Source organism: Medicago sativa, chromosome 1 (assembly GCF_051527215.1).
Source record: "Medicago sativa cultivar Bolivia chromosome 1, Bolivia_mono, whole genome shotgun sequence".
NCBI lineage: Eukaryota > Viridiplantae > Streptophyta > Magnoliopsida > Fabales > Fabaceae > Medicago > Medicago sativa.
The window spans coordinates 19,016,925-19,033,542 of record NC_140749.1 but is presented as its reverse complement, the minus strand read 5'-3'; the positions used below and the strand labels follow the sequence as shown (position 1 = coordinate 19,033,542).

Sequence of the window (16,618 nt, the reverse complement as noted above, 5' to 3'; positions counted from 1 at the left end):
GTCAAAACAAACTGACCCATGTGAAAAAGTAACTTTGTACATGTGCACAAATTTGTGTTTTGTACATGATAAATGCCACCCATAGAAGGGACGGCTGCTAACCACATCTAACTTCCTATTTATTTTAGGCTTAAATATGGAAATGGTCTCTGCAAATATCTGGCGTTTTGGTTTTAGTCCCTATAAAAATATTTTTTTGGTTTTAGTCCCTGCAAATATAGAATATTTGGTTTTGGTCCTTGGTATTTTGTTTTAATCCTTGTAAAATCATTTCATATTGAAATTGGTCCCTATAACATTCATTTTAGTCCTCATTTTGAGGGACTAAAATCAAATATTCTACATATTACAAGGACCAAATCCAATATGAATCAATTTTACAAGGACTAAAACAAAATACCAAGGACCAAAACCAAATTTTTTATATTTGCAGGGACTAAAACCAAAAAAATATTTTTACAGGGATTAAAACCAAAATGTCAAATATTTGCAGGGACTATTTTCATATTTAAGTCTTTATTTTAAAACAAAATAAATCTAACTTTCTATTTATTTTTAAAAAAAATAATAATCTAACTTCCTATTTAAAGTAAGTAACTTATAACTTGTTCGGCTACCAAAGTCCAAAAGAAGTAAAGTAACATAGCCAAGCTAACTACCAGACTTGGATTTACTAACTAATTTTTATTTGACAAAATTTTCTAACTAACTAATTATAAGCCGCATTTAAAAAAAATAAATTCAAAGGCTATATATATAAATGAGCAAATCATATGAACTAGATATATTCAAAGATGGATATACAATATTGGGTTTGGATGTGTGCCATTTTGTTGGCAAGCTATTTTTGTGTGAACATTTTTGTGTGGAGGTTGAATGAGTGGTACTATAATTTGAAACTAAGAAAGAAACAATACCCTCTGCCTCCTGGTCATTTGGGATGGCCACTTATTGGCAATATGTTGACCTTTGTTAAAGATTTCTCATCAGGCCATCCTGATTCATTCATCAAGAACCTTATTTCCAGGTCTCTATATTTTTCTCCCCTTGAAGTTCTTCTTCACACACACACACATTTACATGCACACACACAAGCACACAAGCACATTTAGATCATAGTCACATAATTTTCTTAACATTGTTTTTTTGACAAGATTTTCTTAACATTGTTGTGAACCGCAAATTTGTACTTACTGGTCTGTGGTACTTTTGTGAATTAGTTCGCATAAATTTCCCTGTAACTTCATGGAAATTGATGAATCGAACGAATAGAGACAAGTGCATATTTTTGAGACTTGCGCACTGATTTGTGGTACTTTTTGAAACTTTGGGAAGGTCATGGTCCTCCCTTGTCTCCACCTAGCTCCGCCTCTAACAACGATATTCATCTATGACATGCTTCATTGTTCAAGTACTTTTGTAATTTTGTAAACATAATCCAATAATTATTTTGTATATGTGACTATAAATGCCTTTCATATAAGAATTTTCATTTTATCATTTTTGTGATATTCAACTATTGTTTTAACATTTAACATATTGTACTGTCTAATGAATATATTTCTTTTGCTGGAAATTAAATGCGTATTTCTCCTATGTAGAAGCAAAGACACCCAATTACAAACCCTAGATGGATAGAAGAGTACAATGATAAAGTTGTATCCCAAATACTAAAAAAACAAAAATTAGTGAGGGAAATTTTGTGAGAGAAAACATGGAATCCCTCTCTAATTACCTCACTAAAGTTTGCGACCAAGAAATTTGTGAGGGATTTTATTTTTTCCGTCACTAATTTCCCTCTCTAATTTTGTTTTTCCTAGTACCACAGAGTCGTTAATCTCTTTTATCAAGAGCGCCACGACAAGAACATAATTATAGATATAAATTATTTGGATACTCATATAAACATACATATTAAATATATTATTTAATTCATTTTTTTATAACTTATTTTCACTTATACATGTGTCAAAATGTTCTCTGTAAACTTAACTCAGTTGGTAGAGACAATACATAATATATGCAAGAGTCGAAATTCGAATCTCAATTATCTTATTTATTCACTTAAAGATGAATTTCTAACCGTTAAACTATTTGACTAAAAATACATGCGTCCAAATTAAAATGATATGAGACTCTGACAAAGCAAATGGTACTCTTTTATAAATCACCATGCACATGCACCCATGTGCTAGGGCAAGAGTACGGTCATAAAGTTATATCCTAACATGAACATAAATCCATAAGTTCCATTAATTCCTTTCATCGATCGAACCCAACTATAGCGACCAACCAAGCAAATGCCAATCAATGTTGAACCATCCCATCCTCACCAACTCTAACACAAGATCTAGGGGGAGATAAATGAACTAGATATATTAATTAAAGTCTCTCTTCAACGTCCCACTTCCAAGACTAGATATAATAAGCAAATGAACTAGATAGATATATTCAATTATTCAAAGATGGAAATACAATATTGGGTTTGGATGTGTGCCATTTTATTTGCAAGCTACTTTTGTGTGAACATTTTTGTGTGGAGGTGGAATGAGTGGTACTATAATTTGAAACTAAGAAAGAATCAATACCCTCTGCCTCCTGGTCATTTGGGATGGCCTCTTATTGGCATCATGTTAGCTTTTGTTAAAGATTTCTCATCTGGTCATCCTGATTCATTCATCAACAACCTTGTTTCCAAGTCTCTTTTATTTTTCTCCCATTGCAATTCTTCTTTACACACAAATACACATACACATGCGCGCGCACAAACACAAGCATATGTTTATATTTTCTATACTCACTCGTTAGCTTTTGTTTTAGGTATGGACGAATAGGTATCTACAAGACACACTTATTCGGGAGTCCAAGCATCATCATTTGTGAGGCTGAGATGTGTAGGCAAGTGTTGACAAATGATGAGACCTTTAAGATTGGTTATCCAAAATCTACCAAAGAAGTGATGAGATGTAAAACAGTTTGGAGTTTCACTCGAAAAGAACACATGCGTTTTAGACGCCTAATCTCTTCTCTTACCATGGGCCATAATACATTAGAAATGTATCTACCACGTATTGAAGACATTGTTATCAATTCTTTGGAGGAACTTTCTAGCATGAGTCACCCAATTGAGTTTTTGAAAGAAATGAAAAATATTTCATTTAATATCATCATTGATATTTTCTTGGGCTCTTACAATCAACAAATAATTACGAAAATAGGGAATTCTTTTACTGATATGCATGCTGCTTTGTTCTCTATGCCCATTAACCTTCCTGGTTTTGCTTTTCGTAAAGGACTCATGGTAACTATTTCCTATATTTTCATACTCACCTTCATATATTAACGATATTATTACCCGTCTTTCCGCTCTTTTTATTGCTCTAACACATGTATATAATTAACGATATTTTATAGAAATTTTGCATGTAAATTACAAATGATATGTTATATAGAATTTTTTATATAGATTAAAATTATAAGTATAGATATTTGTGACTTTCAAATATAATAACTCAACAAATCATATTTTTTTTCAATAACAACAATAGTATAACAAATATGACAAAAAAAAAATTATCTTTTTAATAACACCCATGATTCCCTTTTTGAGGTCTATTTTTTTTTTTTTTTGAACATGCTTTTTGAGGTCTATATTAAAAACACCAATAATTTTTTTAAGGGATTTTATTTATTTATTTTGTTGCTGATTTTAATTTACATGCATGGTATAATAGGCACGGGAGAAGCTTGCCAAATTAGTTAAACCAATTGTAGAAGAAAGGAGGTTGATGCTAAAAAATGGTGAAAGGAAAGATCTACTTGATATTTTTTTAGAAGCGAGGGATGAAGATGGTTGGAAACCTGATGATGAGGATATTATTGACATGTTGATAGGCATTGCACTTGCTGGTCATGAAGCCACAGTCAATAGTATGATGTGGTCAATGATATATCTTACAAAAAATCCACATATCATGAAAAAAGCAAAGGTAATTAAGCTTATGTTATTTCAAAGTATAATCGGTTAATTACTTTTTTTTTTATAAAATTATTCCAATGGACTAATTATATTTTTAGTGTATTTGTGGTTTTTCTCAAGTAGAATTTATTTTACTTTTAGAATTGATTCTTCTTAAAGCAAAAATTTGTAACTTTTGATTCTAGAATTAAATTTTATACACAAATCACTTTCACCTCACTTTTAGTCAAAATCAATTTTACAGAACCAATTAAGTCAAAATCAATTTTTGTCACCTCAGAACCAACATAAATTAAAATCATATTTTGTGTTTTGTCTTTATAAACAATTTGCACTTTTTAGTCCCTAGCTACAACATTATTCTGCAACCAGTTTTAGACTTTGTTGTTTAGATATATTTTTTAAATGATTCTTTTGCATGCTTTGTTTAAAATATTATGAAAAGTTACTCCACAAAAATTTAGAATTTTTAAAAACATATGTATTAAATATGAACTTTTTAAATATCAAAAGGTCAAAATAAAAGTAAGGAAAAATTGAACCAAGAAATCAATTTTTTGAGCTTATATTTTGTTGAGAAATTATGTAATGTTCTAAAGAAAATTAAAGAAAAATTTGAACCAGGAAATCAATTTTTTTAGTTTATATTTCGTGGAGGAATTTTTTTTTTAATGTTCTAAATTAAACATGAATGCCAGTACGGCAATTTTTATGTGTATGATAAAACGAAATTTGAATATTGTCATATATCTTCTAGCTAAATTTAGTTCCCCGAAATGGACTTCAAGAAAGCTACCCAACCAGTTTTAGTAAAATTTTCTTCCCCTCTTCTCATTTTTATTTCTGACAAACATCTTTTTTATGAAAATTGTAGAGTAGAGAGGTGTCCACTAATTAAAGCTTTATAAAAAAGGCATTAACTATATTGTTGTAATGTCTTACATACAGATAATCAACGAAGTGTTACGCCTTGTTAGCATCAACTTTGCAATTTTTCGGGAGGCAACTATAGACGTTAACATCAATGGTTTATTTATATTCACTGTCTTTATTTGAATGGTTGTTTATATTCAATGCCAATATTTATGTTATATTTTTATTTATTTCTCCCTCTATTCTAAAATAAATGCCATCCCATCTCTATTATATATATTTGCGCTATTTTTTTTTCAATAGTACACGTGTCATTCTCTCTATGCTAATTGTCATTAATTGTTATGATCTTGGCATATGTTATGGTAGTATCACTGCGTTATCATTGATTTTATTAATAAAGGGTTTTAATTAGTGAATTCTTAAAAAGGTACCATATCATTGTTTTTATTAAGAAATGATTTTAATTTTTGAATTCTTAAAAAGGTGTGCATGTAAGGGATACAAAAATGGTACAATAATGTTTGACTTATATATCATTAATTAAAAATCTTTTTTTTTTTTGGGTACAAATTAAAAATCCTTTTATTTTGTATCTCTTATTTATCTTCATCTTCATCTTCATAGTAAACATTTGCTACGGGTGGCATGTTTATTTGCTTATCAATATGGACTGCTTGGATTATAAAATAAAACCGTGCATTATTATCAAAGTTGATTTTACAGGTGTTTGGAGTGAAAGGAAAATTATTTCGTGTATTTATAGAGTAATCAATATGCAAATCACAAATACGATTCGAATTTGGAATGTCATTGAATATAAAGATTACAGGTGTTTGAAAAGGCATATTCATTCATTCATTTTTTTTCTTCATTTTTCATAATAAAAGAGGGGTGACACCCGATTCTTTGGTGCACTAAACAAATGAAATTAAGAGGGCTGAAATTGCAGATCACAGATTCCATGAATCACGCATGAATCATGTTCTTCATTTTTAGTGTTTAGGGTGCTATATATACATACCACTATTTACTCATCTTGCACAATAATTCATCATTCATCTCTCAGCATTAGCAGATGCACACACAACAGCAATTTTTTATTCATGGATGCATGTTTTTCTGTATTATTATCATCTTTGAAAGAAAAAAAATTGTCGAGCATTTTGGTATCTCAACGGTGTATGTTAATGCTATTTTATTGGGAGTTTAAGGTTATATAATTGTTGTGCATTTCTATTTGGATCTAGATGTGTGTTTCTCTTTAGCTATGTAGTGAGGTTGAAATGTTCAATTTAATTTTTAATCTTCAGGTGTGGAAAAGAAGTTTAAAAAGCCGGAGAAGAGATACCCACTTCATTTTGTAAACCTGTTGATAATCGAGGAATAAAGACTGATGGACTTAAGGAGTTGTTCATGTCACGATAGCAACCACTCTAATTTTTTGAGAGGTGGCCACAAAGGAGCACAATACGTTGTGTGAAGACGATCATCAAAAGTTTTGCTAGGATTCACAATTTTACAAGTTTTTTTTTTTTTTACAAAGATGGTCATATGTTTTTACTCCTACATTTTGATCTATATATAGGTTAATTCTTAACGCTAAGTTACAAATTCTAATGATTTTTCCATGTGTGTTTTTGTATTCTGATATATGGAATGAAATCAAAATAACAATTCTATGTAATTTTCTATTTGAATGTTGATATTAAATAAGAGATTAAGAAAAGATTACGAGGTTGCTGAATTTGTTTTAATGGTTTTCATTGTAGCTCTTTGACAAGAAGTTCTATGAGTAGATAACGAGGAACACAGTTTAGCAAATATAGAGTCTGTATTTTTACATGTTCTTGAACTATATGGCTGCTTAGTCCGATCGCTTTTTATGGAAAAACCTACACCACAAAATGAATCAGTAATATGTGAAAAATAAATTAAGCGATTATTGCTTCTTCTTTTCTCTTTTTTTTTTTTGTAGAAGAGAATAGTAAAACATTGATATGCACCTGTAAAAAATATAGAGGGCAAAATTATTTAGTGAACCACGTTTTTAATCATTTTTCTTTCAGCCGCGCTATTTATCGTGACACCTTTTCTCGCGAATGCATCACAAATGCATTGTGAATATGTGGTCAAACTTTCAACGAGAAGAACGACCTTGCAAATTGTTTTAAATTTTTTTGACATTTTTCTTTTATTTTGATCAGAATGTGATTTTTCAAGCATCTCTCTTTATCCATCATCACCTCTTTAGACTGGTGTTGTGCTTTTTAGGTTTAATAGAACGTTTTCCTTTTTTTTTTACTTTAAGATTTCCACTCTTACCAAAAAAATTAGTGTAATATTTGTTGAAACTTATATATTAATTTGGCAATTAGATTAGTTAAAAGTTAATTTAAACTTATTGTACAATCTTGACTATGAAATCGCCATCATATTAATTTGGCAACATTATGAATTCATTGTACTATTTCTTTATTTTTATTGATTTCTTTAACTAACCGTGATCTTTTTTTTTTCTGGGTACAAACTAACCGTGATCTTTATTTTGCTAATAATGGATAGTCATTTTTTTTATGGGTAGGGATACTCATTTTTAAATTGAAAATATCAATTTATATTAATATATCAATTTTAATATCTATTTATACTACGATAAATATCTTCACCATTTTCATATCATGTTTTGTTAAAATGATATAATATTAATATTAATATAAATTAATATCAAAAATGTGATATTAAGATTGAAAATAGATTAAATAGATATTCAAATGGTAAGACACTTTGTGATGCATTCCCGAGAAAAGTTTCACGATAAATAGCGGTTGAAAGAAAAATGATTAAAAACGATGTTCACTAAATAATTTTGTCATCTATATTTAAATATATATTAAAATATGTCCAAAAGATATTTAAGAAAATTGAAAATATCTTCACCATTTTAATATCTATTTATATTAATATATTAATTTTAAATGGGGTTTCCTTGCTAAAAATGTGATTTTGAATCTCCTTTACGATTGGATGTAATATGTTTATTTTCTTACAATAATCGGTTTAAAAGTAGGGAAATTCTAACCGGTTTAAAATTTCTAAAGTACACATGACACCTCTTCTTTCTAATGAGCATTAAATACTACTCCATCTCATAAAAAGAGTTTTCACTTGTGATTCATTTGGCAAGGCAATGTATGTAGATTAATTTGTTACCTTTATTATGTCTTTTCATCATTAGTTTTTGCTTTGTTATTAAAATAATTTAGGGTTAAATATGTTTTTGGTCCCTATAAAATTGTAAACAATTTTAAGTTTAGTCTTTACCTAATTTTAATAGGTTTTTTAGTCCCTACAAAAAAAATTACTTCTAATTTTAGTCACTGTTACAACAAAGTTTGTTTAATTATCCTTAAACTTTAAAATTCTTGAACGATTTGTTTGAGACAAGTTTAGAACACTATGAAAGATTCATTTACTAAAATTTAGAATTTTATGACATGAAACAAATTAAATATGAATTTTTTAAAACGACAAAAGTTAAAGATAAAATTAACAAAATCTGGACTTAAAAATCAAATTTTGCAACAATTTTTTGCAAAGGAACTTTTACTAATTTTCTTAACACGTCTGCAAAAAAATTGTTCAAAAACTCAAGAGTTTAACCATAAATTAAACAAATTTGAATTGAGGAGAGACTAATACTGAGTGCAGGAAAAAAACTAGGGACTAAAATAACAATTAAAATTAAGTAAGGACTAAACTTAAAAGGTCCCAATTTTATAGGGACCAAAAACATATTTAACCCAATAATTTACTTCAATATTTTAATAATTATAGCTAGGAAAAAAAATGGTTTCAAAATTTACATTAAGTTTTGGCTTATTGAAAACCATTATTCTTAAGAATTTGTGTAAGGAGTTCGAACGAATTTATGACACATATGTTTCATTTAAATCCACTATTGTTTCCTTTTGGTGAAGATTGATATTACGTTGTTGAATTGTGTTACTAGCTTCGTTTACAAGAAGGATGAGATATATTTTTCACAACTTCAAGGATGCCATGTAACTCAAATTGAAGAGAAATATAAGATTTTATCAAATCTATGGTTTGAAGGAGAACAAAATATGCAAGAATTTTAAATGATAAGTGATTGAATAAAAAACATAACATCAAAGTGAATGACAGCCAGAAAATAAATTTTAGATTAAAAAATTAAACAAATGACATCTAAACACTAACAAAATAATCCATCATAATGTTGAGACTTCGGGAAGGAGTCTACATTGGGTTGGACCATTATATTAGGGTAAAAGTAATCACACAAGTGATATTGATACCATGTCTTCACTTAAAATATCTAAGAAACATGTATTTTGTAAACTCAGCATAATACATATATATTTTGACATTGTTAGATCTCATCAAAGACCAAAAATGAAGGAATTTGAAATAATGGAGGTGGGATAAAAAAAATAGCATAAAAACGAATGACATAAAAAAATAATTTTTTTTAAAAGTTCATCATGGGGTGGGGGGTGGGGGGGGGGGGGGGGGGGGGGGGTGTTAAACTAGGTTGGATAATCGCATTATGCTAGGCGTAACAACAAACGTGAAATTGACACCACATCTTCATCCAAATTGTTGACGCATTAGACATATGGGTCATTTAACTTATATGTTTGTCACCATCTACTCTTGCATCTAATGTGAAATTTTAACTCACATATGACTTATTGACATTTCTCGCTTACATGTGAGACTGTACATATGTAATCTGGTAACATAGTCAAATGAGATTAAGGAATGCATAACAGGGTAAAAAAATGGGATGGTGATGAATTAATAGAGGGAGATTTTTGTTCATTTCTTTCATGCGAAGAGAGAAAATAAATTAGAAAAAAAGACAAAAAAAGAATTTGAACATGAGAGAACTGATAAGGAAAAAAGGAGTGTTTGTGCTTTGTCTGTAAAAGTATATAAAATAAACTGAATATATGGTAATTTACGGGATTGTCGAAGGAGTTAGAAATTTTTGAGTAAATATTTTACCAAAAAAATAAACTAAATATATAAAGCGCCATATTATTTAAAAAATTCTAATAACCATTTATTTTGTCAAATTAGGAAAACTCATATAGAGTTTTCCATTGTAAAATCTCACCAAAGACCAAAAGTGAAAGAATTATAAATGATAAAGGCTGAATAAAAGATTTAATATGAAAGTGAATGATATCCAATAACCAAAATTTAAAATAAAAAGTTAAACAAATGACATTAAAAAACTAATAAAACAATTTACCATAATGTTGGGATAATGTTAGGAATTTTGGGTGAGCCTACACTGGGTTGAATCATCATATTAATTATTTTACCAAAAAATTAGATACAATTAAAAAAAAAGTCACATCATTTTAAAATTTCTAATAAGTATATATTTTTATCAACTCAGAATAATACATATGCATTCTTCTAGGGGATTCTACATTGAGTTTGATCAAACATTATATTAGGAGAAACCACACAAGTGAGATTGATATCATATCTTCGTCTAAAACCTTTAGGTATCAGGTATTTGAGTCATCACACTTATATGTTGTTCAAAGTCTACTCTTCCATTCAATATATATAGAACTTTTTAACCCACATTCGACAGATTAACATCTCTTAATCAAGTGCGCAACTATCCACATCCGTAATTACAAGACATATTTAAATCAGGTCAAATTAAGGCACGATTAAACAGTTTGGTTGGTGGTGGTTTCATAGAGTGAATTTTAAGTTCTTTTCTTCCATAAGAAGAAAGAAATAAAATTAAAAGGAAAAAAAATATGGAATTGAAAAAGGAATTTAAACATGAGAAGATAGGAGAAAGACAATAAATATTATGTGTTTTGTTTTCTTAAAAAAATAAAAATATTATGCGTTTTATTGTGGGTGTATAGGGAATAACGTGAATTGTCGGTTATTTTATGGGTTTGTTGAAGGAGTTGGAGATTTTTCAGTATGGACAAAACTTAGGTACAACTATTTAGGTGCTTTTCGTATGGTTCTTAACTAAAAATACACCTTTTTTTTTGGATATAACAAACTTTGATAAATTATGGATTTAAGGAAATCATGGTAAATTTAGTTAAGAACCATACGAAAAGCATCTAAGGAATTGTACCTAAGTTTTTCCTTTGGGTAATTAGTTTACCAACAAATTAGATTAGTTAAATAATTTTAAATTGTCTAATAAGCATATATTTTTGTCTACTTAGCATAATGCATCAGCATTTTACCATTTTCATTTGCCACCAAAGTCCAAAAGTGAATAAATTTGAAATAATAGACTTTGAATGAAAGATTTCTTATGAAAGAGAATGACATCCAAAAATTAAAAAAAGAACGGTTCATAACAATGTTTTGACTTTCAAAGAATACTACATTGAGTTTGATTATCTCATTAGATAAAGAGATTCCACACGAGTGAGTTTGACACCACACCTTAACCTAAATATTAACGAATTAGGTATATGAATCATACCACTCATATGTTTCTCAATATTTACTCTTGCATCCAATGTAGAACTTTATTTGACACTTAAAACACTAACGTCTCTCACTCATGTTTGAGACTCTCTACATCTGTAACACCCGAAACCACACATGCTTCCTCCGTAAAATTGAATTAGGTTATTATACCATCGTTGGACCTTATAGAGGGAGCCAACATTAGTGTGGATCAATCTATTGGACATAAAACAACTATATAAATGAGAATAATACCACATCTTCATCCAATATTTTAATTACAAGGGAATGACATCCAGAAACTAAAATTTAAACAAATCCCAAAAACTAACAAAATAATTTATCATAATGTTGAGAGTTCCGTTAGAGACTATTGGGTTGCATAATCATATTAGGCTAATAGCAACTACACAATTGAATCATATTAGGCTAAAAACAACTACACAATTGAGATTGACATCACATATTCACCCAAAATTTTAAGACATTAGGTGTATGAGTCATATCATTTATATGTAGTTCAACATCTACTCCTACATACACTGGAATTTTAACTCACTTGATACATTCACATCTCTTTGTTAAATGTCAGACTATATGTGTTCGTGATCCACCACAAAGAACCACGCCCGTGCAATCTCTCACAATGTTAAATTGAGATATCATACAACTGTTAGGCCTTCTGAAGGACCAACCACTGGTGTGAATCGACACATTTGAGAAGGTTCAACCACACATGTGAGAATGATACCACATTTTCATCCAAAATATTTTTTTTTTGACAAACATTTCATCCAAAATATTAAAACTTAAGTATGAGTTTTTTCATTTATTTGTTGTATATATTGAGCTTGAACTGCATTTGATATATCACAATATCCTCTCTCTTAAGTATGACGAAATTCTAGCCCGTGCTTGGCACGGGTTTCCTTACTAGTTTTTTACAAAGATTATGAAAAGTTATAAGTGCAATTTTACAAAATCATCTTTATTAATTGTTGGTTATTATTTGGAAATGATAAATAGAGCGAAAGTTGCAGTGACACTGTGAGAAGATTAGAGACAGTGAAAATGTGCTCATCTTGTCACAGTGGAGATAAAAAGTGTTGAATCCAAACAACTTCAACAACTCTATTTGCTAAGCTTTTGTACTATGCGTTTGTTCTTGACCTAACCACCAACGTTTTCTTTCTTGACCACCAAGAAACCAAGTTTGGACCCAAATAGATACATCAGGAACCTCCCCAATCAACGTCAGTAAAAGCTGAAATAGTAAGAGGTCCAGTCATAGAAAAAAATTGAAGTTGAAGAAGGTGAATCCCCTAAAAAAAGAACTCAGCACCCTCTCCAAAAAATATAATATTATTTTAAAATATTTTGTAAGGTTAAATAAAATTTTGGTCTCTATAAATATATCAAATTTTATTTTTAGTCCTCATAAATAAATGGTATGTTCATGTCCTCATAAAAATTTTCAGCTTAGTGGTTTAGTCCTTGTTAGATTTAAATTTATTTAATTATCCTTAAACTTTTAAATGTTTGAATACCTTTTTGCAAGCTTTTGTAGAACCTTATAAAAAGTTCTTTCACAAAAAAATACAAGGATTTTTTAACAGAAATAAATTAAATATGATTTTTTAAAACTTCCAAAAGTTTAAAATAAAAGTAATAAAAATATGAACCAAAAAATCATATTTTGAGATCATTTTTTAAGGAGGAATATTTCACAATGTTCTAAATATGTATGAAAAAAATCATGCAAAAAATTTAAAGATAAAGGATATTAAAAAAAAATTAGCAAGGACTAAAATTCTATGTTAAAACCTTTTATAAGATGCCACTTTTTTTATGATGACAAAAAATAAATATGATACATCTATAAAAACTAAAACTTTATTTAACCCTATTTTTTATATGATAAATCGAAAGTTATTTGAAACAAAAAGGAATATTGCTTGTGTCAAAAAAAAAAAAAAGGAATATTGCTATCTTCACTCAATATTAAAGTGGAATAAAAGAGTTCATCTACATATTTTCAGGCTATATAATACCAAAAGGATGGAAAGTGCTAACTTGGTCAAGAGCTATTCATAAGGATCCTACATATTATCCAAACCCGGACAAATTTAATCCATCGAGATGGAATGTAAGTTGTATTGTATAATCTAAAACCCTATTTTTGGAAGATAATTTTTTTTTCTTCTGACCCTCAGTCCAAAAAAAATGATACATGTGCCCTTTATTGAAAATAATTGATAAAACTACCCTTGTTAGCCAAATGAATTGGCGAACATAGATTTTTTTCAATTATTTTCTGCAAGCTATATGGTCAGTTTGGCGAACATGCAGTGCACACAGAAAAGTTGCAGGCTTTTTTCATGTTTGTTCTTTTATTTGGCGAACATGCAGTTTTTTTATTTTATTTTTTATGTTATAATAAGGACTAAATGACGAACATGTCTTTTGTTATTTTTTGTTAAGAAATTTTCTTGTGTTATATTTATAACCCGGCTAACATTGAATTAGTTTTTTTTTTGGGGCCCGAATATTATACTTATTTTTTTGGGTCTAAGGCGGTTGTCCTCCTCACCCTACCTTAGATACGGTCCTGGATCTTAGAAATGTAAATTATTCGGGATCTAAAAGTTACAATTAATTAACTTAAAGGACTTAAGCATTACGAAAAATACTTAAATGATTTACTTATTACAATTAAACAAATTAAAAGACTTTGTGTGTAATTTAAAATAAAAACAAAAGGGACGTTACATGTTTGCCAAACAAAATAACAAACATGCCAAAACCTGCAATTTTCCTGCACACCCACATGTCATGTTCGCCAAACACACAATATAACATGTATATAACACTAGACTTTTAACCCGTGCGTTGCACGGTTTTTCTCGACTATAATAGAGGCCAATAAATAATCTTTAACCCCGTAAGATCATTGATATGATAGAAAATATTCTCTTCAAGAAAAAAAAGGCAAGAGGATAGGAATGAAATTGGTGTGCAATGCATTTTTTAGATGAAATTTGTTAGGTTAAATAATTGCAAACCTAATAAAGCAAATGAGCGGGAAAAAATTAGGTTAAGTTGCTGCAGACGTAACAAAATTAATAAATAAGGATAATTGAAAAAAAATCTATGTTTGCCAATTCATTTGGCTAACAAGGGTAGTTTTATCAATTATTTTCAACAAAGGGCACATGTATCATTTTTTTTGGACCGAGGGTCAGAAGAAAAAAAAATTCACATACATAAGTACTTGTATGTTAGTGGTTTTTTCATATGTGCAGGATCACAATGCTAAAGTTGGAACCTTCCTTCCTTTTGGAGCAGGAAGTAGGCACTGTCCTGGGAGTGACTTGGCTAAAATTGAAATATTCATATTTCTACATTATTTCCTTATTAATTACAAGTGAGCTCTCGTTTTCTCTCTTTTCTTTTTTTAAATTCTTAATAAATAGATTATTTATGTTACTTTCTTTTTTTGGGTACAAGTTTCCTGGAGGAGATATTTGCCAACTAGTTTTCAATATTTTTTTTAACAAGCTAAAATGGAACTTATATTAAACGACAAAATTGAACTAGTTTACAATATTAACTACTCTAAGAAAATAGAACTAGTGCTAATATTATACTCTCCGAAATGAAATCTAGAGATCAATAGAATATATATTTTTTTTTTTAATTTTCAACTTTGCTATTAAATTAATTTCATAGAAAGGAATTAGTTTGAAATCGAGCTCCATTTTTTCTTTTATTAATTCATCTATTTAACTATTTTGTACAGGCTTGAGATAGTGAATCCAGAATGTCCTATTACTTACTTACCATCATCAAAGCCCAAATACAATTGCCTTGCTAGGGTGATAAAGGTCTGAAGTACTGGATAGTTATTGGAGTGGAAAACTAAAGTTTCAAAGCCTCTTGATTGAAAGTAAAGTGCTGCTTCTTATATTACACCGAGAGATTTTTTTATTTTTTTTTTGAAAGAATATTACACCGAGAGATGTAATTAAATTATATATGTTGTTTATATTGTTTTCGTTTGCTTTGGGGATTCTGCTTCTTCCACGCTTAAATAAAAATCTATAACTATATTCTATATCTATATAATAAACATCTGGGCTCGCAAAAGTTACAAAGGACACTCGACATGTTTATTTTCTAACTTTTTTAATAGCAAAATGATATATAGATAAAAATATGTACAAGGGGCTAGCATACCGGTGGTGATTTGGTGACATAGGCAAATAAGGCCATACTGAGATAACATAGTAAAAAAAATGGATTGATTGTGTTTTCATGGAGGGAGGTTTATGATCCTATCTTTTATGAGAGAAATGATGAAGGAAAAAAGAACATTGTGTTTTGTCCGTGGAAGTATTGAAAATAGAGCGGGTTAATAGATATTTCAAGTGAAGGATTTGGAGATTTATGAGTAGTTGTTATATATATATATATATATATATATATATATATATATATATATATATATATATATATATATATATATCTGTGTGTGTGTGAAAGTGAACGACATCCAAATACTTTTATTTAATAAACAAAATTAAACAACTGACATAAAAATATTAATAAAACAGTTCATCATAATGTTTGGAATTTTGAAAGAGCTTACAATAGGTTGGATCATCACATTTGACTAAGAGAAACTCCACAAACGAGATTGACATTGAATTATGTTGGTTTTTTCTGAAAACCTTTTTTAAGAGTTTTAGCAAAAACATAACAAGAGATAATCAGAGAGTAAGGAAGAGAGACAACACAAGCAAGTTATCCTGGTTCACCCAACAATCTGAGGTTAGTCCAATCCATTTGCATTTTCAAGAAATTTCTCACAATAATCACACATGATTACAATTGCTCCAACACACAAGTCAGAGACTTGCTTGCCTCACACAAAAGGGTTTTTTCAATCAGAGTTTAACAAATAAGTTTGTATGTGTTTACACTTTAGAACTCGGAGAGTGGTAAACTAGCTTTAAAGGCAAGAAACTTCAGACACTTAAAAAAAATCTATGATACTAAGTTTGTAAGAATTTTCTAAGTGTTTGTGCGATTTTGAATTTGATAGAGTTTTGACACTTGTAATATGTGTAGTCTCTTAATTTCTTCAAAATGCTCAGATCATTTTATAGGAGAGAAATGAAAGAGTTGTAGTTTTGAAGATTGTCAACTCATCAAATTCATCCTTGAGAAACTTTGATTCAGATTTGAAAA

General features: G+C 29.1%; 1 protein-coding gene across 2 annotated transcripts; it reads left to right on the top strand.

Moving 5' to 3' along the window:
* The first annotated feature begins 783 nt into the window (after positions 1-783).
* Positions 784-15,437, top strand: LOC146953370 (beta-amyrin 11-oxidase-like). 2 transcript variants are annotated; one of them, XM_085709257.1, is made up of 7 exons: positions 784-1,027; positions 2,821-3,301; positions 3,735-3,989; positions 4,928-5,006; positions 13,408-13,514; positions 14,671-14,792; positions 15,168-15,437. In XM_085709257.1, exons 1-7 carry the CDS (start codon positions 795-797, stop codon positions 15,256-15,258), a joined length of 1,368 nt encoding a protein of 455 aa, XP_085565383.1. In that variant the 5' UTR covers positions 784-794; the 3' UTR covers positions 15,259-15,437. The 2 variants fall into 2 exon arrangements, with proteins under 2 accessions (XP_085565383.1, XP_085565391.1); XM_085709265.1 differs by lacking the exon at positions 784-1,027 and adding an exon at positions 1,889-2,698.
* Positions 15,438-16,618: the final 1,181 nt, after the last annotated feature.

Excerpts from the sequence above, each read along its gene's own strand:
- LOC146953370 (XM_085709257.1), top strand. The coding sequence starts at position 795 with ATGGATATACAATATTGGGTTTGGATGTGTGCCATTTTGTTGGCAAGC. Across the intron at positions 3,302-3,734 it reads CTTTTCGTAAAGGACTCATG|GCACGGGAGAAGCTTGCCAA; the intron begins GTAACTATTTCC and ends ATGGTATAATAG. Across the intron at positions 14,793-15,167 it reads TATTTCCTTATTAATTACAA|GCTTGAGATAGTGAATCCAG; the intron begins GTGAGCTCTCGT and ends TATTTTGTACAG.